Here is a 22,928-nt window from a genome sequence, read left to right on the forward strand (position 1 = left end):
CCCGTGAGAAGGCCAGCTACGAAGGTCTGCCCAGGAGTGGAATTTTCTCTGTAAGGAAACACCGATGAAAAGGTAATTAAAGCTCTAAAGCTTTGGGGGGAAGGGCACAGAGAAAAAGCGCAGTTTTCTTGATGTTGGCAATGCTCAGCTTTATTCCACACAGTTTCTAGAATATCCACCTCAGGAATTGGATTCGTGGGTCATAGATCGTTCCTCTCCTTATGTACTTCATCAGTGTTTTACCTTTTGTACAGAAGCACATTCCTTTAAATTTGCCAGGTTAACTTTTTATTTTTTAGAGAAGTCGTGAGCTGGGGAGAGAGAGGGAGAGAGAAAGGGAGGGGGAGAATCTCACAGGCTTCATGCTCTGTGCAGAGCCTGATGAGGGGCTTGATCCCACGACCCCAGGATTATGACTTGAGCCAAAATTAAGGGTCAGACGCTCAACCGATAAAGCCACCCAGGCGCCCCTGGATTAACTTTTTAAATCTCTCTCAAAAATCAGAGCACAGAGTCACAACTCTCCAAGGCCCCCGCGTTTCGCCCCCAGGATCGGTGTTGAAATTCATCTCCATTTCGTTTCTCAGTCTGCCGTAGATCATAGTCACAAGCCCCCTCTGGGGCAAGAGTACGCATCCCTTCTTACTGACAAAACCTTGGCAACATCGTCCCATCTTCCTCACAGAAGCCTTGGCCACATGATGGGGGGACTTTGGTCGATGAGATGTTAACGGAAATGGCTCCTGCCCCTCTGAGCACAAGTTTAAAGAATCCCCACGTCTCTCTTCTGCCGGGAGTCCAGCTGTGACTCAGAGGGAGGCTGCACCATCAGCCCAGGGCCCCAAGGAGAGCAGAGCTGGTGCAGAGGTGGATGTGACCCGTGAGTAAGCAATAATCCTTGGGGTAAGTCACTGAAACTGACGGGTGGTTTCTTATCCCAGTGTAACTTAGCCGAAAATGACTGCTTCCGGGATCCTGTCGTACGCTTGTGAGTTTAATTTTCCACAAATGACATTCGCATCTCTCAAGCCCTATGGTTTCTGGCCTTACTCAGATTCTTAAAAATTCAGGAATAGAAACTAAATCTTCTCAAACGTCTTTTCAGCGTCTCTGGTAACCCTAATAAGGCGTATTTCCCTGAAGTCTGTCGATTTGGTGACTTGATTAGATCTTAAAGGATGGAACCATCCTTCTCTTAAAATAATCTCACTGGAGATTGCAGTGGACTGCTGGATTCTTCTTGCTGGTGCTTTGTGTCTTTGCTTATTTTTTTTCTTTAATGAGATTAGTGACTTATCTTGTGTTTTAATTTTCCCAAAGAAGCAACATATGGCTTGTATTCCGCCATTTGGAATTTATTTTGTGGCTTAACGTACAAAATTTCATATATATATATATATATATATATATGAAATGTAATATATATAACAATATATAATATTATATAATGTATACATAATAGTTTTATGTATGGTTCTGTGTACCTAGTTTTCCAGAAGCACTTTGAAAGAAGGCATATTCCGTATGTTTGAAGTATCCCAATTTGATATCAGTTTGATGACATTATTAACTGAGGTCTTCCAGGTACTTATTTTTTGCCTACTGGCTTTGATGTGGGTGAAAGGTGGTAAGAGAGAGAGACCCCTTGTTACCATTCTCTAGATCTATTTTTCTTTGTATTTTCTGCAGTTCTTTTTGAAGTTGGATTCTATTTTTCAAAAATTCATAAATTTCCATTAAACTTAGGTTTTCCTTCTGGGTAAGTCTGATGTCCACATTTCTACCCCCGCATGCTTGTGTTTTTGAATTTCTCCCCTTTGTAAATAAGGTGACTTGAAAAAATTATTTTGCTCGGTTATACACTTGACATTGTTCAAAACGAGTGTCTTGTCCTCCTCCCCTCTGTGTCTGTTTAAAGACACCTTTCTTGTGCCATCACCTGACTGGTTTGTGTAGACTGGCAGCACCTGTCCCTTGACCCCCCACCCCCCCGCCCACTCATTTTAGTGTCTTATGTATTGTTCCAGAATTTCCTTGTGCCTCTTTAAGTGGGTGAGATTATAGACACATTTTTTTTAAACTTTATTTTTGAGAGAGAACAAGAGCAGGGGAGGGGCAGAGAGAGAGAGGGAGAGAGGATCTGAAGCGGGTTCGGCACCGACAGCAGTGAGCCCAATGTGGGGCTCGAACTCACGAACCTTGAGATCAGGACCCGCCCTGACGCTGGACGCTCCCCCAGCTGACCCACGCAGGTGCCCCTAGTCACGTTTTTCCACACGAGGGTTTCCCTTTCCCCATTTTTGCAACGTTGTCAGTAACGAATGAGACACGTCTTTACATTTACTGTATACCATTTATTGGATATAATATTCTTAACAAGAACTTTTTCTATGGAAATAGCAGGTTGTCACCTGTAGAGCCCCAGTATGAGAACTGTGTACAAAAGTAACAGACTGTAACATAAAAGGTATGTGAAAAAAGTCAGCAAACCGAAGCATTATAAATGGATGAAGCACTATGAAATTAATGGACTGGTTTGTTGAGAAGCGGTAACTTTGTACTGTGCCGAACAGCCTATAGCCACGAGTTAAAAAGACTTGGACTTAACGGTGTGCCACGGGCCTTCCTGACATCCTCCCAATCTGACCTAAGAGAAGGTCAGAGAACAATCTGCTCTGCCATCGCCTGTCCTGCTGGGACTGTTAGAGGGTTTTCTGTCTTTCTCATTTGATGCTTTTTTTTTTTTCCCCTATCACTGCCCTACTTAAGTACTTGCTTGTAGGCCATGAACATAGATGTTTTTCGGTTTCCTTGTAAAACTAAAAAGATCACAAGGTATTTATTATTTTGCCTGGATTTGAACTGTGCTTCAACTGAGGACTAAATTATTTTATGGAAGGAGACCCACGGGGGGGGGGGGGAGGGGGGAGCCTAGAAGACATGTTTTTTTGCAGATGATGTGGAAGGTCAGGGTGGGTTCCAGAATATTCTACCTGAAAGAGCTGAATCCACTGAGCATTCCTTTCAGTGTGTGGTAAATCTCCTGGCTGTCACTGCCCACGATGGACTGCTATCGCGATTCTATACGCACTGTTTCTTCTCCTAGGTTTTCCTCACATGCGACACTCATGGCTGGACTGGCTGCTGTCGCTGCTGTCCCAAGAGTAAAGAGGGGATTTTCATCCACGTGGAGGTAGATTGCTTCTGGAAGCATCCTCAGTGCCCGGAACTGGTTCTTAGCCCGGGGCTTACCACTCTTTCTTAGAGTGTTATTCGTATCGCTATCAGAGGTTCCAAAGTAGGTTTTAAAGGGACAGATGTCAATAGGGACTGGAGAGGGTGCCCAGGGAATCGTGCCATCCTAGACAGACGGATGTTCTGTGGCACGATGTTGCCTGGAAGGGGGGGACTCTTGCTGGGTTCAGAGCTGGGGGCATAGCTGGTGGGCTTGTGCCGTGCTGACACTCTGGAGAAGGCTGGGCTCATGGGGGTAGTGACGCAGTGTCACAGTCCCCGCTTTGGGCGACCTAAAGTAGCTATGACCACAGCAATCTGTCACCTTGGAGGGTCCTCTGGAAAAGAGGCTTGCCTCTAAGTGATGAGAAGCAAACAGATGGCGTAGCCTCCTCTGCCTTGTGTCCAGATGTGTTCACGGGCCTGCTCCTGAGTCGTGGGGGGAGGAAGTGTGGCAGCCTAGGGCCGGCCTCCGTGGGGTGGGGGGCGGGGGGCCATGAAACAATGGCACCTGCACTGTCCCCCGCCCGCCAGCCATAATGTATGAAGTCTGCAGCTTGAGAATCACGCCTGGGGGTCAGCAGCTGGCTGCGTGAGACTTCTGGGGAGGGTCGGTATGACGTTTATCCGGGTCACTTGTGGTTAGCTGGGGTCCTACCGATAGCAGTGAGGAGGGATCTCCGCCCTGGGCCGGCTGCTCCCAGAACACTGGAGAGGGAGCCCCGCCCCCCCCCCCCAAGCACGTGTTTAACATGAAATCAGCCTCACGAGGAAAGTGTGCGAAGGGTCAGTTTGCACGAGAAGGCTGCGGCCGCCTGCCCAGGCATCTCGTCCTTTCCGTTGTCAGGGTCTCATTGGCTCAGAATGCTAATTTAGTAAACATGAACGGAGAGACGACAGGAGGGGGCCGGGGCCTTCTCAGCTGGCCCAGCACCAGGGGGGATCACAGGCTCCTAAGGACAGCTTGTCACTGATCAGAGCATTAGCTGCTTTTCTTTTAGGGGATGCGTTGATGTGTTGTATTGATTTGCCAGAGAACAAGGGCCTATGGGTTCAAGCCTGAGAACTCATACTAAAGTTAAGAAGGCATAAAAATGTCCCCTCGGAGACCAGTCAGGAGTATTTATTCTCATGTAGTTTAATTTGTTGCTTTTGTGGTTTCTGTGACGTCATCCCACATGTGTAAGCTGGAAAAATTCACACTGGGAAGTATAACCTCCGTATGCATATTTTGACAATGGAAAATGTTATGCATTGTTTCTCTTGGTTGCTACCCATCTGATTCCATGTGTCAGGAAAACAAACTGTTACCAAAAAACTCAGGAGATAAACTCTTAAACAGAATGCCTGGAAGATTAGCCATCTATTTTCCAGTAAGTGGGGTCAGAGGACTACACGTATAACGAGACAGGGGAAGAAAAGTGACCACCCTCAGGGCCTACTTCGTGTCTAGACACGTTGGATTTCTCAGTGACAGCCTTATAAACTCCAATCAACTCTTATTCATGCCTATAAAACTTTAAAAACATATTAAAAAAATAGACTGGCACTGAAATAGAAATACTGATTTTTGTTGCCATCATCTATAAGGCTATAAAAAGGGGGGGGGGTTCATCTTTCCCCCATCCCCAAAATACCTGGCTCTTTTCCTGTGTTCTATTAAAATGGAAGTTATTGCTAAATAGAATTCTGCATCTTGGGAATACTGTTCCTTTAATAATATCTGTATATTGTAAGGGGATGTTAGGTTTAAACAAGTATCCAGAAATAACGTGTATGGCTCTGTAAAAGCAATTACTACTATAGAGATACAAATGTGTCATCAGCTGCAGCTCCTAGATGGCCATCGATGACATTGTGTAAGATCACAGCGTTAACCTTTTTTAATACCAGGCTATTCCTGGTTCTCTGAAATGGAAGCACAGGAATTACAGTTAAGGACAAAAAAAAAAACCAAAAACGAAACAAAACCCCCCAAACAAAAAAAACCCAAAAAACAAAATTCACACCCTCTTCCTCCCATAGGAGGAGGGGCTAAAATGACAGATCCAAGGGTTTGGGCATCTGTAAAGACAATACCCACATAATGCACCATAAAAATTCTGTAAACTTTTCACTAGCATCGGGTTTGGCCTTGATACAATTACTAAGTGTAATATCAGTTACCGTAATTCTGTAGGTACTCATCAGCAGTAACATTTTCTAACATGGCTTTACCTTTTTCAGAAATTAATAATTGATACAGATGCATGCTGTAGGAGTTGGAATGTTTTAGCGCTGGGCTCCCTTTTGTGTTTGTGACATGGCTTTATTTAGTTTATCCGCGATCGTGATTACCATGTTGCCTAGATACGGTGGGGGAACACGGGGAGAGTTCACTGCAGTCTTGTTTTCTGGAAGGCAAACTGATTCTTGGTATATTTGGTCTCTCTGCTTCAAGGCCTGGAAAAACCGTTGAAATGACCCCAGTTGAAGTCTTCATCACAAAACACTCAGAGTGAATTACAGAACTGTTGTCAATTGCCTTCCAGTGTCAAAACGAGTCACATATGACCCCACTAGAAGACAGAGGCATAATGGCATTTTACCTTGTCTGAGTATTTTTGTCATTTTCATGCCATTAGATGCAGGCAGCTTCAAGACCGTGTGGAGAAATGGCTCCCCAGTCAGACATTTGAAGAGTAAAAGGTTAAAGGGGACGCGGCCCAAGAATGCATTTCATGAATATTTAGGATTAGGAAATTGATTTCCTCATCACATTCTGTGCCGCTCAACAGGTAGGTTGCAAATGTTTATACTAAAAATATCTTTTCGAGATTCCTGCGGCCAAGCTGGGAAAATAGAATGCCCCCCTAAATAACTTACGAGTAACTTAGGATTCTTTGTCCTAGACGAACGGCAGACGCAGGCTGCCTCATGGCATCCATTCGGTTGTAGTTTTTGCAGGCATACGGAGTCTGCCCAATTTTTAATAAGTTTGAACTTGCAATAAAAGATTTTTATCTACAGGATTGATTCGCTAGATCTCGTTACTGGTTCACAGCTGAAAATAGTTATGGTCCCATGGAAAGCCTCATCCATCCGTCTGAACACAGAATCACTGTATTACGGTTGAGAAGACAAGGTGGTAATTTGCTCAGCGCCAAACCGTACAGGGAGAGATGCACGTTTGTGGTGCCTGGGCAGGAGCCTCCTCGTAGAAACGCCACCTTTCCCCATCTAGATAAGACGCGGAGGCCAGCACTGTGCGGAGGGCAGTGTTTCTGCAAAGCCACTGTCTTTGCCTGCTCTCCAAATGTGCTCACGGCTGGTGAGCTCACGGTCAAGTTTCTGCCTGGCCTCCTGTGTTCCAGGCTCTGTCCTGGGGCGGCCACACCTTAAAATTCCTTCCTGCAACTCGGGTTCTCTTCCAAGCTTCCTGGCCCCAAGCCAGATCCTTCCCTGCTCTCCAGGAAGTTCAAGGTGTAGCCGCTGGTGGGCGGGGCCAGGGTCTCCCCGACAGCCACACCCAGCCTGGACTCGAAGCCCCTGGCTCTAGCTCGAGATCAGGGGTTCCAGAGAATCACTCAGCATTCATTCTACCTGGGGTCTCCTGGGCTGTGTCTGTGCCATAGCCACAGCCACGCATGGTTGGGGAATGGTTCTTCGATAAAGCCTCGATCGGAAAGTGAACCTCCTGTCCAGAAGCCCATAAAGCATGATGTTTCAAGTTCACTAAACTACTGAAAGCACACAAGCCTTCCTTCCGTGGAAAACTCAGTGATGGTAAAAATGCCTCCCACAGCGCACTGCACTGTAACAAGCATTTGGCATAAATTAATAATTTACAAGTACCTGAGCAAGTATACAGAGCACCATAGCACAGCACAGCACCGACGGCAGTAGCTCGAAGTTCTCAAAATAATGGTGTTTTAAACATTAAAAAAAAAAAATTCTAAAAGTTGGTACAAAAACACAGGACTCCCAACTGGAGTTGAAAGATAGTGCAAACTTCTGTCTTCACTGTTGAAAAAAGATGGCGACTTGCTTCTCACTTCGCGTAGGCAGCGTGGGTAGGTCTGGGCACTTGACGTGGGTGTTTCGGAGCGGGTCTGCAGCGAGGGAAGAGGAAACGAGAGGGTGGGTGGAGGCCTTGGAAATGGCTTTTGTGGGTATACAGATGTCTGCAGTTGGGTGTCCTTTCCTGCCCTTCGCTGAGCCTTTGGGAGCAGACCTCCCCCCACCCCTTCCCCCCCAAAGAGGGTTGCAGGTCACATCCGGGACCTTGCTCAGGGTTGCTGGTGGTTTATGCCAGCTGGCCACCTAGGGGAGCCCTCACCGAAGCCATCCCTCCTCTCTGCAAGCAGACTCTAGAACAGTGCGCGTTCAAGAAAAATGGGAGCCACGTATGTAATGGAAAGTTTTCCAGTAATCACACGAAAAAAGTAAAAAGTAAATGAAACAACGGGGTGCCTGGGTGGCTCAGTCGGTTAAGCGTCTGTTTCTCGGTTTCGGTTCAGGTCACGATCTCAGGGTTTCGTGAGTTCGAGCCCTGCATTAGGCTCTGAGCTGTATTAGGCTCTGTGCTGACAGCTCAGAGCCTACTTGGGATTCTGTCTCTTTCCCTCCCACTCTCTGCCCCCTCCCCCACACATGCTGTCTCTCTCTCTCGAAAAAAAAAATAGATGAAACAAATTTTAGCAATGAATTTCATTTAACTCCATACATTCACAGTCGCAGTATTTTGATATGAAAAGGGACGGAGCACGAAGTCGTCCCCGTCCCGTGTCTGCCTGCGGGGACCTGACTGGCCCGTGCATTTCCAGGGAGCAAAGCCGGGCGTGAGGGATCCCTCCCAAATGAATGTGCAGGACATTCTTCTCCTTCAAGAGCAAGACCAAGACCAAGATGAGCTTGCCCTGGGCTCAGCGACTGGCAGAGGTGACGATGGGCCACTGCCGGATGGCCTTTACAAAGAGAGCCCTCCACTCGTCGTGTCCACGTAAAGCCGTGCTTTTCCCTTTTGAGCAAGTAACTTCAAGATGAGCACACGAAACCACAGCCAAATAACTAGGATGGTCTGCAGTCTTTCCGTATTTCTGCCCTCGAGAATTACACCACTGTTCTACCCCCTTTGACCAGAGTTATCTTTGGGATTTATTAGGCAGCTCTCTGAGGCCAACCATTTTTCCCAAGAGCGGTAATGACATCACGAACGTCTTCCCCTTTCGAGACACTGAATTATTGAGCCCAGGGCCTGGCCAACACACGACCTTTGGTTCTTTTGAGCTCATATAGCAAGCTTCCTGCCAAGGCCGGGCAGTGTATGTCCAAGGAGTGTTTTGGCTATGGGTTCGATCTACCCACTGCGGGGAAAGAGGTCGGTGGGGGGGGGGGGGGCGGCCCATGTGTAGCCTTTGTCTCTAACCACGAGCACGGAGGAGCTGCCTGGTCGCCACCCTGCATGGCGTTCCCACCGTCCAGAAACAGCTGCACGTAACCTCCAGAGCACAGTAAAACATAAGAAAAAAATTGTGAGCATTTATTGCATTTGTTTTCACCTAACTTCTATCATGAGAAGTTATGCATAGCTATTTAAATAGGGGCTCGGTTTAACACCCAGCTCGCAAAATTCCTGGAAATTGATTAGCTCTCAAAAAGCAGTGTGGGTCTGCCCCGGCCCACGGCCCCTTCAACCCCCCTGGGTCAGGGTGAGCGGCGGCCACAGCTGGGGTTTCGTTAGTTGTGTGGAGAAGCTCCCCCTGGGTACCACGTCTTCAGGAGCTAACGCCTCATGCCCTCCTTATTCACCTGGGCCCCTCCAAGCTCACCTCCTTTCTCGGGACCGCAGGGGTCGGGCAGAGTTTGTGCGGGTTGAAGACTGTGTTGGAGGCGTGCTCAGCCTTCGTGGGATCATGCCACTTGGAAGCCGTTAATGTGCAACCCTTTGGGGGACAGGGCCTGGCCCCCATCCGGTTCCACTTGATCTTGGTTTAATCTCTTAGGGACACTGGGGCCCTTGCTAGAAGCCGCATGGGGATCCTGGGGAGTAGAAGCTCATGATGGCCTCCGGGTAACGCTCCTCTCTACCTTTGCATCGGTTTTATGCTGTTCCCAGGTACCAGAGGTAGAGAGAGCCCAGCCTACGCCATCAGACCCATGTCCTGACGGGGGGGTGGAAAGCACCGGGGGGTGTGGGTGCCCCACACGGTTGTGGGGAGAAAGAGGCCCGGCTGTTACACCAACCTGAGCGGCACCAGGCAGAGCCCAGACTCCGGCTGCCCCAGGGCCCTGGCGGAGGGGCTGGTGAACCGGGAGGTCTTACTCAAAGGATCTGCAGGCAGAGGCTTCTGAGGAGGGTTTGGCTTCCGAGTTCCCTGCAATAAACCACAGAATTATGATCATATGATCACCCGTCTCTGTGAACTGGGACACGACCTTGACTTCAGAAGTGGGAAACAGAGTGTGTAAGCAGGTGCTAGGCCACACAGTTCTCACGTCCAGAATAAACTTTCTGAACACCTTCTCTCCCTGTACAAGTTGTTGATCTGTGTTAATCTCCTTGCCAACATCTGCTCTGACATTTCAAAGGTTTAGCCACAGCATTGCATAGTTGCACACACTCAAATGAGGGTCTTCGGATGGCACACCAGTCACAGGCCTCGGGGGTGCCGTTGACACTGGCGTTTCTGGGCCAGCGCTACCCACAGGATGTAAGCTTTCCTGTGTCCTTAAGCTTCCTTTCGATCTGTAAAGGCCTAAAATCAGAGATTGGTGAAAAATCTCGTTTAACGCCATTTATTTAAATTTCCCAGAATCTTGTAACAGAACTCCTTCAACTCTGGATGAAGTTGCCAACTTTTCGTCCGTCACTATGGGGTCCGAATAGCAAATGTTGATCCAGATTGAACGAAATGCACTGAAATTCTACCAAAATCCTTAGTTCAAAGAATCACAAGCTCACATGGAAAGGGATGCTGAGAAGGAAAATCCAAGACCAAGTGTTTTGAGGGACAAGTGTAACTCTATAAGGAAGAGAACAGAAAGGTGTCACGTTGATCAGAGCCCAGCGAGGGAGCCAGCAATAGAAGAGCGAGCATGAACTTGGGCATTACACTGGGTTTTATTCAGAGGCAGATGCTTTGGGACTGTGTCGGCCCCTTGCCAACTCGAAACCTATCTCAGAGCATTGTCATGTAGACTAAAAAAAAAAAAAAAAATGCAGGGCACCTGGGTGGCTCAATTGGCTAAGTGTCTGACTTTGGTTCAAGGTCATGATCTTCCAATGCATGAGATTGAGCCCTGTGTCGGGCTCTGTGCTGACAGCCTGAAGCCTGGAGCCTGCTTCAAAGTCTGTGTCTCCCTTTCTCTCTCCGTTCCTTCCCTGCTTGTACTCTGTCTCTCTCAAAAATACACATTAAAAATTTTTTTTTAACATAATGCCTAGGAAGCTCCCAGAACATAATTATTAATAACATAATAATGAGCCTTCCCTCAGGCCACAAATTTTAACATGCTTAAGGGAAATAATCAGAGAAACAAACAGTAAAACCAAGGGTTTTCAGGGGACTCTTTCCCTGGTTACCCTGAGGAAAGGGGGGACAGAGGGATACCTGGGGTGGGAAGTCATTTTAGGTGTTGACAGTTCCCTCCCCTTGGCCCATGGTGGACACAGGTGCCGAGACACCTTCTTCTCTGGTGTTTGTGGCCTAGAAGCAGTCACAAATGCACCGAAGGCTTACAGGAAACTTTGCTAGGACCCAAGGGAGACGGGACATCCTAATAAGATAATCTACCTTACTGTCCTATGCCATCCTTCCAAGACCACTCCAGATGATTTAGAAACCCTCGACTTGAATTTCTCACAGCACCCATCCCATTAAAATGACGTTTCCTCAGCACACGGAGCTCAGTTGAATGCAAACGTATCACCGGCATGTAGCCCATCTTTGTAAGCGAAGGTAGCAACCCCAGAAGCGTGTGTGGAATCACAGCCGTATGGAAAATACGCCAAGTTGAAACAATGGGCAATGGGCCAGTGACCAAGGGAAAGACTTGAAAGTGCCATTTCTATACCAGCTCACGTGAAAAGAAACAAACTAAAGCAAATGCCTTGACTAGGCATAAAGACCGTCTAACGTGCCTGAGAACTGGAGCACTGGAGCCAGGCTGGTGGTTTATTTGGCCAGGCTCTGCAAACGCAGGTGTTACTTAGCCTCTGGAAGTTGCGGAGAGGGGATGCTAAGAGTGTCTTCCTCCTGACATTGATGTGAGGAGTGGGAGACGCTACCTATAAAGCAATTAGCACAGGTGCTACTGCTATAGCCTAGCTATTACTGATGGAGTCAATTTACCATCTAAAAGTACCGTCATCTTACCGCCAAACTTTGGGTCATGAACTATGGGAATAACGCAAGCCCCGCTTCCTGTAAGATGGCAGAAAACCACGGGCAAGATATTAGTGTGTGACGTACAAGTGAATGCACGCACCTATAAAACGGAAAGGCTCTGAGGTTTAAAGGATTCATTCCTAAGTGAGACTAGTTTTGCTGCGAAGAATGAATGAGTATCTGGTCTTGGTAATAAAGATAACATCGGGTTTTTACGGCAGTGCTGGAGAAAAAGTGAGATCCATGTTCTAATGCATCGTAATGCATTTGGCTCTATCATGGAAACTTAGGACATAATTAGCTTGGCCATTCATCCTGGTTTGTTTGGGACATTCGCAATTTACATTCATGGCCTTAATTATTAATCGCAACTCTCAGATAGGTCCTGGTTTAGAGGATAAATTGGTTGGTCGCCATAGTGACCAAAGCCCCAACAGTGGAAACGCTGATTGAAATGTTGATCAAACCCTGGGGTCCGCGAGGCTGCAGTCCGCTCTGAAATCGGTCCCGCTCACAGATGCTGTCTAGGTGAGATGCCCGCTTGTTACCAGGGCCAAACTGGCACAGGGGAGCAGTGGAGTCAGTGCAAGACGAAGGCAGCCTCCCTTTTTAAGGTATCGGAATATCTCTAATAGTTGGGGGGAGGCATTAGCTGCACAGGCTGGGACCGTGGAGGGAGGGGTAGAATTCCCATGCTGCCTTTTAGGCATTGCTCTTCATGCTGCCTTTACCTGAGCCTAGGTTTTCCAGAAAAGTCCAGTCTGGCCATGAAGCATCATCAGAACGGAGTGGAGAAAGGACTCCAGGCCAGGTTGTACACACTCAGTAAACATTAGGTTTACTAATTGTTTACTAATGTAAACAATAGGTCCCATAGACCTATTCTCATGTCATTTTTAGAATTTTATTTTTAAAAATATTTTAATGTTTATTTTGAGAGAGAGAGCGCGTGAGCGAGCATGAGCATGCAAGCAGGGGAGGGGAAGAAAGAGAGGAGGAGAGAGAATTCCAAGCAGGCTCCGTGCTCTTAATAAGGAGCCTGATGCAGGGCTCGGACACACAAACTGTGAGATCGTGACCTGATCCGAAATCAAGAGCTGGATGCTTAACCAACTGAGCCACCCTGGTGCTCCAGGCCTATTTTCCTTTTAAACAAAATCAGGAATTCAGACCCCCATGTCTCTCCCTTTTCAACTTCCAGATACTGGAGGAAAATCGAGATATGCTATAAAGTAGAATCGTCTCATCTCTCCATGTTTGCTCGTGTGTTAGCGGCAGCTACACATTTCAAAGTTTTTAGAGGGTTGAGAACAAATTTTTAAATCCAACGGGAGCCCTCTGCCTTGACCATCATCATAAAGAATTCTCAACTGTTATCAACCTCCGCGTAAGCGAGAGTAAATGCATCCTGCATATCCAGAGACCTCTCCACAGGAAGGTCAGATGTTATCACAGGAAGATGCGAGAGACGCCCCTGATGCTGACACCAGGCCAGGGGCAGCGTCAACCCCACCATCCATACTCGGGCTCTCCGGCTCTGTGAGGGGTATGCTTCAAGATGACTCCAAGGATAGCCGGTTCTCAGGAAAATGTGCAATACCTTTTCTTTCTTCAGAAAAAGCAGGGGTCTTGACAAATCTGCTTTCAACACTTACACCTGTCTGTAAGGTGACCCTTCTTTCTGAAGCTACCTGGAAACAGTCAAGTAAAGGCACATAAAGGGGCAATACTCCATCTCCGAGGAAACCTTACAACCCCAAACAAATACATATGAAAAGGGTGCCAAGTGTCCAGCAGCCTAGGGTGAGCAAAGGCCAAGAGAAAGGAGAGCGTGGCCCCCGTGGCCAACCTGATGGAGCATTGAGAAGAAAACCAGCTCCCCCTTGCTTGGGACAGGCGTGGGGAGGAAGCAGGTACCGCGAAGTGTCCAGGGTGAATACGCAGCAGTGTAGACAGGCCCAGCCATCAGTGCAAGCCTGCAGCAGGGCCGGGGCCCGCAGAGTCTATGCTGGAAGCAGAGAAGGCCAGACCGCTGTCATCCCGCAAAACCCTGAGCAGTGGCCTAGACTTCCCCTCAGTTGTCCTGCGACTGGTTTTCCAGGAAGAACTCCCCACCTTTCAGGAGTTTGGACACACTAGGAAAAGGAAGACAAGCTAAGTACCCACCCTGCCAAAATGAATCTGCACAGAAATGAAAAGGGAGGTGGTGAAACTCAAAAGAAAAGGGGAAGATAAAAATAAAACAATGAAACCCAAGGATGAAGATAGTACTGAGCAAAGGGCTGTGAAGGTCCTGAGGGAAATGAAGAAAAGTTCAAGGGGGTTCAACAGTAAAATGCAGACCGTAGCAAAGGCTACACAGCATATATATAAATGGTGTCACTTAAGGGATCTGAGTAGAGATAGAAAAAAAATACCTAGGTTTTGTAAAAACCTTTCTGAGAGAAAGAGTGTCAAATCTATGGATTAGAAGGGCACACCATTTCCCTGGGGGAATTGAATCAGACTCTTCAATATTAAGACACAACCTATTGAAGTTACTGGACAGCCCGGTACAAAATCATATCACTTAGAAGGGCAGAAAAAAGCCAGCTTCTGATTTCTCCAGGGAAGACTGAAGAAGCCCATGTGTAAGAGTTTGGGAAAAACTAAGTGTGATCCATTAATTTTATATGCAAACTATTGCTGAAAAATGAAAACAACAGTCAAATGTCTTTGAGCATTTGAGCAAAGCTTGAGCAAAGCTTGAGCAAAGCTTGAGCAAAGCTTCTGAGAATACACTTTTCTAGAGCTCTTGTAGAAGGATGTACAACAGACTGGACACCAGCTAGCCAGGAAAGGAATGGATAGGTGGCACAAAAGATCATCACTGAGCATTGAATCCTTTCAGTGTAGACCTGAGTCTAACAAAATCGTGGCAATTATGGGTATAGAACGGAATGTCACAAACCAGGATAATGGAGACACTATAGAACTAACCACAGTTGGGAACTGAGTCTCCCAGTTCTGGTAACATGGCAGGCTGGTTATTTTGACCTATTCTCTCTCTAAAACCACTGAAGTTGTTGGATGAAATATATTTAATTTTTTTTCTTTAAAGCAACAAAGAGCTACAAGATAGTAAGATATCAGCAGGTCAGCATCTAACTGGAAGCAGCAGCTAGGAGTGGTAAGTATCAGACAGATGCTGAGAAGGCATCTGCCAAGTTAGGAAAACCTAAGTTTTGATTTTGATACCCTTTTATGGTGAGGGATGCAGGAGTCAAAGGTCAGCACCAGCCCAAGTTTAATAGGAAACTATTCCTATAGAGAGGAAACCTTTCCACTCTAAAGCCGGGCTCTGCAAAGACTCTACCTCAGGTAAGAATGTTTTGGAAGTGAACGCACGGTATTGCTTATCCCTAGGAGACTGTAAGGAGGGTTCCCTTGGTGCTAAGGCAGATCAATGTAGGAAAATAAACCTCTAACCACAAATTGCGCTTGAGGACCCGAAGCTGAAATCACATTACCTGGGTGGTCACTAAGTCCCCAGCCATTTAAAGGGACCTCAAACTGAGAATGCCTCCAGGGCACCAGGCAGAGGCAAAATACATCCTCTCCAGGGGGTCACACCTTCATCCTAGATCTCAAAGAACTCTCAGAGAGTTTTCTAGATAATTTCCCAGAAAAATGAGCAGCTCATAGTAAAAAAATTACCAAGCACGTGAAGAAGCAAGGAATTGTAAAGGAAACCCCAGGAGTGACACACTCAGAGACTTCAGATTTTGGAGTTATTGGAACAAATTTTCTATGTTTAAGGAAATGAAAAACAAGCCTGAATATATGAATAATAAAGAAAATTTCTAGAAACAAAAAAGTAAAATATAATTGTACCAAAGATAATAAAATACCTAGGAATAAACTTTACCAAGGAGGTAAAAGACTTGTACTCTGAAGACTATAAAACACTGATGAAAGAAACTGAAGATGACACAAACAAATGGAAAGGTATACCATGCTCATGGATTGGGAAGAATACTGTTTATAAAATTTTTTTTCTCTTTATTTATTTTTGAGAGACAGAGGCAGAGTGTGAGCAGGGGAGGAGCAGAGAGAGGGAGACACAGAATCCAAAGCAGGCTCCAGGCCCTGAGCTGTCAGCACAGAGCCCGACATGGGGCTCAAACCCACGAACCGTGAGATCATGGCCTGAGCCGAAGTCGGATGCTCAACCGACTGAGCCACCCAGCCGCCCCGAATTAATACTGTTAAAATGCCCATACTACCCCAAACAATCTGCAGATTCAATGCAATTCCTATAAAATTATCAATAGCATTTTTCACAAACTAGAATAAATAATACTAAACTTTGTATGGAACCACAAAAGACCCTGAATAGCCAAAGCAACCTTGAGAAAGAAGAACAAACCTGGGGGTGCCACAATCCAAGATTTTAAGATATACTACATCAAGCTATAATAATCAAAACCGTGTGGTACTGGTACAAAAATGGACACATTGATCAATGGTATAGAACAGAGAACTCAGAAATAAACCCATGCTTATCTGGCCTATCTATTGACAAAGGAAGCCAGAATAATCAATGGGGAAATGAGTCTCTTTAATAAATGGTGCTGGGAAAACTGGACCACTTTCTTATACTATACACAAAAATAAACTAAAAATGGGTCATAGACCTAAATGTGAGACCTGAGATCATAAAACTCCTAGAAGAGAACAAAGGCAGTAATCTTTCTGACACTGGTCTTAGCAATATTTTTCTAGATCTGTCTTCTCAGGCAAGGGAAGCAAAAGTCAACTATTGGGACTACACTCAAATAAAAAGTTTTTGCACAGCAAAGGAAACCATCAACAAAATGAAAAGGCAACTTACTGAGTGGGGGAAGATATTTGCAAAAGACATATCCAATAAGGAGTTAATATCCAAAACATATAAAGAACTTATACAACTCAAAACCAAAAAAACCTACCAAAACTCGGGCAGAGGACTTATAGACATTTTCCTAAAGAAGACATACAGATGACAAACAGACACATGAAAAGATGCTCAACATCACTGATCACCAGGAAAACGCAAAACAAAACCACAGTGAAAAAAACCCACGATGAGATACCACTGCACGTCAGAATGACTAGTATCCAAAAGATAAGCAATAACAAGCATTGGTGAGGATGTGGAGAAAAAGGAATCCTCCTGGACTACTGGTGGGAATGTAAATTGGTGCAGCCACTCTGGAACAGTATGGAGGTTTCTCAAGACATTAAAAATAGAAATACCATACGAGGGGTGCCTGGGTGGCTCATTCGGTTAAGCATCTGACTCTTGGTTCTGGCTCAGGTCATGGTCTCGTGGTTCGTGGGATTGAGCCCCACATCAGGCTCTGTCCTGAGAGCGCAGAGCCTGCTTGGGATTCTCCCTCTGCCCCGCCCCTGCTCATGCTCTTTCTCTCAAAATAAATAAACTTAAAAAAACCCCATATGATTCAGTAATTCTACTACTGGGTATTTATTTACCCCCCCCAAACCCCAAAACACTAATGTGTAAAGACATATTCACGCCTATGTTTATTGCAGCATTATTTACAATAGCCAAGATAGGGAAGCAACTCTGTGTTCATTGACAGATGAATGGATAAAGAAGATGTGGTATACGTGTACGATGGAATATTACTCAGCCATAAAAGAAGAATGAGATCCTGCCATTTGCAGCAACATGGATGGACCTAGAGGGTATGACGCTAAGTGAAATAAGAGAGAGAAAGACATATACCCTGTGATTTCACTTGTGGAATCTAAATGTGTAATCTAAAAAACAAATGACCAAAATATGCAGAAACAGATCCATGAGTACAGAGAACAAAACTGGTGGTTGCCAGTGGGGGGAGGGGGGAAGGGGGATGGGCAAAAATGGGTAAAGGGGAGCGGGAGGTACAGGCTTCCAGTTATGGAATGAATGAATCATGTGGATGAAGGGCACCACACAGGGACTACAGTCAATGGTGTAATGGCAGCGTATGGTGACAGATGGGGGCGGCACTAATGAACGTAGCCTAACACAGAGAGTTGTCAAATCACTCTGTGTGCACCCGAAACTAACGTAACATTCTGTCAACTCTACTTCAATGAAAAAGTTAAACACAGTTGAATGTAAGTACAAATTGTGCGAAGCTAACGGTACCGTTTTACCATTTGTATAAATCAAAAAACACGGCATCCTATATGTTCATTGGATATCCAGGTATGTAAAAATACCTAAAAGGTTCTATAAAAAATCAAGACCAACCTACAAAAGTGATTGCATCTGAGGCCGTCATGGTGACTTTGTACTGCTTTGTTTTTACTTTTTTTAACAAAAGGAAACGGTATGCATGTCATATCTGAGACTTAAGTAGGCGGCGATGACAATGGTTATTTCTATGTACTATAAACGTGGGTGACTCCTAGATTATTTTCACTTTTCTGTATTTTAGACATCTTGAAAATTAATGGCAACAAAAAGAAAAATACGTTCAGCCTCCGGGCCAAAGTAAAAAACGAAAAGGGGAAGGCGTAGGTTATGTGAAAAATACAAATATTGAGAATGGTACAAATCAGAACCGATGAGCACAGATAAAAATGCAGTGTTTGGAGGGAAATTTCTAGAATTCTGTGCTTATGTGACAGCGTACGAATAAAATAAACAATAAAGTACGAATAGAAATGGAGTAAGGGTCTAGAGAGTTAGAGAAATAAACCTAAAGAAAGAGGGAAATGATCGAGATAAATGGAGAAAATAATACATTCGAAAAATGGCTAGCTATCATTTAGCAAAGACGCATTACACAGGTGCACTAATAATATTAGCTATTTTCATGTAACGATCCCAGAGCCCAGGGATGCAGGTGTGCTCTCTAGCGTGTGCTGGGGAGCAGGAGGGAGCACTACCATGGCTTGTGGAAGGCACACTGGCCCCGGGAAAGGACGAAGCAGCGAACATATGGGGTTGAGGGTAACTCAGGTGGCCCTCTGGAAAACGGGAGTTGGGTTCCTACTTCAGTTTATACACCAAAATCAGGGGCAAATGGATCAAATGTTTCAGTGAGGAAAAAAAAAAAAAAGATCACGGAAGAATAAGAAAGAGACAAAAATGTATTCTTTGGGAGGGCACACCTTTCTAAACATGACCGTAAGAGATGGCAGAGGAGACGAAAAGACAGTTGACGAAAAAGGAAAATAAACACAAATGGATCTTAAACCAGCAAAAAGAGGCCCGGTCTCATTTATGGGGAGAGAACCGTGGATAGCACTTATTGTTATTATTTTTTTTACCTATCATTTTGGCAAAGAGAAGCAAAATCTCTGAACACCGCGTTGGTGGGGACTTGGGGAGTAGAAATCAGCGTGACTCCTTTCGAGACTGGTCCACCTCTCAGGTCACAGGGCCTTTGAACAGCAATCATGTTCCTCAGATGTTGCCCCACAGACATCCTTGCTCACCGGACCCCAGGTCCCGGGGCAAGAGCGTGCCTCTTTGATGCAGCAAATGCCTGGAAACAACCCATGTGGACCTCAGCACAGGTTAAATAACTGAAGGGATGGCTCCACAATGAAATTCGAGGTAGCCACTGAAAAGAATGAGGTGGACCCCCGCGTCATTGCCCGGGAACAGGTGAGTGGAGGGAAGGCCAGGCTATGCCACCATTTGAGTTCCAAACAAGAATCTGCAATAAAACAAGACTGACAGCAAGCTGGCAGGTGCTGAGGGTGGCTGTCGGGCAGACAAGGTTTCTCTGCGCTCTTTTCTCCCATCTTGCGTGTGTGAAAATTTCCGAATTTTCAATAATCCCTCTCTGCAGAGAGAGACAAAGTGGCAGTGAAGCTTTCCTCTGGATCCGAGGTTGTCTAGTAACAACAACTGCTTCTGAGAAAAGAAGCCTGGAGGCAGAGGTGGGAAGGAGACCCAGAGTTTTCCGAGTAACCCTTTGTACTGTTGGAATTTGTAATAACGGCTACACGTTACCTATTAACAAATGCAAAGGGTAAAACGCATCCGTTTTGTTTTTTTTCTTCAGTATAGCTCGCGCGCTTATGGGAACAGAAATGAGTGGGGACCAAACATCCCTTAGAATACTGTTACCGTGTGAATGGCTTCCCTGTCAAGTTATTTCTCTCCAGAGCGAAATGGGTGCTTCTGCGTGCAATAGATGCTTTGAAAGACATCCGATGGGTTTGTCGTGCGAAGAATTGGCGTGTGATATGAAACCAAAGAAATTTCAGTTAAGATTTCTGGAAGTACTGGGCGGGTGGTGGCAGGGGAGAGGTGAGCAGGAGTCCGAGACCTTGGTAGCTACATTTTAGACTCACGGGAGGAAGGGACTCAAAGTTTTATTAAGTCATGACTTGTGGAGGATGGCAGGCCCATGGGAATAATGGATACTGTGACGAGGCGTACTTTTTACTATTTAAAATTCGCATCCATTCTGCGTTCTTTCCGACGCACCTACTGTGTTCAAGGGACTGGATGTGGGTGTTTCTGCAGGTGCGTAACTCAGTCCGTGCCTTCTGAAATGGGCCAGAGAGAGTATCGAGGGAACTCCAGGCCGAGGCAGCAGGTGAGCAAGGAGACTCCCGGGAAGACTGCAGGAAAGCTCAGGGCGGAGACGGGGTTGGAGAACATCTGGGCCAAAGGGGGAAATCTGGAAAGCAGCGAGCAGGCATGGGAGGGCTCTTTCCAGCACGTTGGCTCAGCTATTAGCTTTTGGGTTGGGCCCGGTGTAATGAAGGCTTTTTATAAAGATCAGTTTCCTCGTATTTCAGCTCCCTTCCTTGGGAGAACATCTTGACAGACGGATTTCCTTTTCTCATTACACGTTGGCATTTCTGATGAGCAAGGACCTAAATCATCAGATTTCCAGGCCCCGTGAGTGCTGGTTTAAATCTCAGACACCCGCACAGGCCAGAAGGGTACAAGTCCTTATTCATTCGGATGCTGAGTTCATTCCATTGAAGGAGGACTTTGAAAGTCAGGGCTCAAGCTCTAAATTCATTTGTCTCGTGCACATCTGTATCCTGACAAAGCCCCCATGAATGAGTAGCTATTGCTTACCAGCCCGTGTGAACCGTTCAGCACTCTGTTGGGGGGGGGGGTGGCTGGGGCGGGAGCGCCATTCGGAGCTTCTCGAAATAGGCCTCTCCTCCCTCCGCGGCCACTTGAGCAGAGTTTGGTTGCTTGGCAGCCTTTTCTCCGTCAGAAGAGACTGCACAAGGTTAGCTGTTCCGTTTTACAAAACACGGCTTGTCGTATGTTCTACAGACACCGACAAGGTGTTAGAGGAGGAGAAGCGTCCTGCCAGAAACACCGAACCGGCAATCTCCACCGCCACCGAAAACGCACGCGGCCTTCTTCGTGTTCAACACGCAGCTCCGATGCCATCATGGTCCTGAACAAGTGCTGGTTCCGGGAAAGACCAGCGAGGACAAGAAGGACCGCGTTGTGCAAGCAAAAGGCAAGAGAAATGCACGATTCTCTTGTTGCAGACCGAAGCCTCTCCACGCTACCAGAAGGTTTCCCCCTTCCCCCCCGATCACCTTGTATCTCCGTGGCAAAGCAGGAGGGGAGATGAATGAAAGATTCCGGAGGTGCTCAGTGGTCCAAACTATGCAAACCAGAGCGGCCCTCACTGTGTAACCAGAACAGTCTCCGCTTCCTTCCCATCCAGCTACCCTCCGCTTTCAGACCGCAGGGGGCACGTGTGGCTTTGACAACGCACTGGCTTCCCCACCTCTGGGGGCCTCACTAGACAAGCTGTTTGGCCTCAGTCTGCCCCGATTCATCCCCTGTAAAATGGGGCCAAGGAAGGCATCGGCTCCAAGAGAGGGTCAGAAATGCCCGTAAAACGCTTCACTAGGAGCACCAGCCGTACGTTTGGTGTTCAATAGATGTTTGCTATTTTAGAACAACTTAAAATACAAAGAGAAAGCTCCTTATGCCAAAAAAAAAAAAGTTAGTAAAATAACACAGACACAGACATGCACACATAAATGCATTTATACACTATTTGGTTATAGGAATAAAAACTGAAATGAATGAATCCCGTCACTGCCGTGTGGATGAAATTTGTGTCGTGCCAGAAACAGGGTTGGCAAATATTCTCAGGGGCCTAGCAGCAAAAGTCAGTCTGAGATATGGGTCCAAGCGTTCTTTTTTGGTTCCTATTGTTTTCCTAAAGAAGCTGATGTGGCTGGAAAAATAAACTCGGCCCGTCAGTTCAGTAATCTAATTCACCGATGACACTGCACGGAGGACAAGCACTGCCTAGCATTTTCCAGGAAACCAAGGACTTAAAATAAGCAAAAGTGACCCAAAACCAAATAGGACCACACATCAGCATGTATAATTCAAATGCTACTTTAAGGGGCAAACCTTAAAATACAGACGATAACGCTAAGAGAGTGATGCTTTCGTGAAGTTCTCACTCTCCTGAAAAATGGCCCATCCCTGAATTGAAGGTGCCGCTTCTGCTCTCTTAGAATCCTGGCACGTTTCAGTTTGACAGCAGAAAATTGTGTTTCAATCTGCTGCTACTTAGCACAGCCTCTCTAGCTGTAATTTTCTGGGAGCAGAAATCTTTTTTTTTTTTTTTTCAGAAATCTCTATTTCTTAGATGTGACGTTGAACATGTTTTTCTTTAAATGAATTCATTAAACTGATTCATGGGAATAAAGCGCAGAAAGGATGTCAGGTGGAAATGTCTAGAAATCTAAGGGAAACCCTGAGGGTTTAAACGTCCCTATTGGCCCATCTTCTCTTCCAGAAGCAAAATCATACACACTGGCATTTGGCAATTAAGAACAGGCGTGTCCTCATATTTTCTGCTCTTTTGAGGGTCACGCTTATCGTTACGTTCAGCTTGAATGGCTGGAGGCCCCGTCTTATGGGACAGCAGGACGCCCCGTCCGCGCCCAGACCCATCTTGGTTCCCCGCCTGGCGTCTCTGTTTCCAGCTGCTGCCTGCCTCCTCCCCCACTGGGCGTCTCCGACCTGACCCTTCAGGGTGCTACTCTCTCCCTGGACATCAGCTTCTCCTTCATTCTCCAGCCTACTGGGGACTGACTCTAGGTCACAGTGGTGATGGTGTGCGTGCTTCCCCGAAGGTTTGAGGACATCATAGGGACCAGCCCGCAGACGCAAAACTTGGTGTCAGACGTTTTCACTCCAGGGGCCCCTAGCTCACCCTGTGTTTCTGGCATCTCCCTGTCTCCTTCCTGGAAGTCAGGTCAGTTGACTTCACGAACAAAGCCTGCAGTCGAGAAAGGGCTTCTCTGGGGCGCCGGGGTGGCTCAGTC

The 22,928-nt window shown here is 46.3% G+C and overlaps 1 protein-coding gene across 1 annotated transcript in view; it reads right to left on the reverse strand.

Moving 5' to 3' along the window:
- Positions 1 to 3,968: 3,968 nt before the first annotated feature.
- ADAM12 (ADAM metallopeptidase domain 12) overlaps positions 3,969 to 22,928 on the reverse strand; it is a 302,117-nt gene continuing 283,157 nt past the window's right edge. Inside the window, exons 22-23 of the mRNA XM_047072487.1 lie at positions 9,460 to 9,590; positions 3,969 to 7,325 (exon numbers count right to left, since the gene is read on the reverse strand). Of these exons, the coding sequence (XP_046928443.1) occupies positions 7,265 to 7,325; positions 9,460 to 9,590 (192 nt within the window). The 3' untranslated portion in view covers positions 3,969 to 7,264. The remainder of the gene's footprint in view (positions 7,326 to 9,459; positions 9,591 to 22,928) is intronic.

This window comes from Lynx rufus, unplaced genomic scaffold (genome assembly GCF_022079265.1).
Source record: "Lynx rufus isolate CCGP_SWC_20201006 ecotype Redwood Valley unplaced genomic scaffold, mLynRuf1.p SCAF_11, whole genome shotgun sequence".
Lineage (NCBI taxonomy): Eukaryota > Metazoa > Chordata > Mammalia > Carnivora > Felidae > Lynx > Lynx rufus.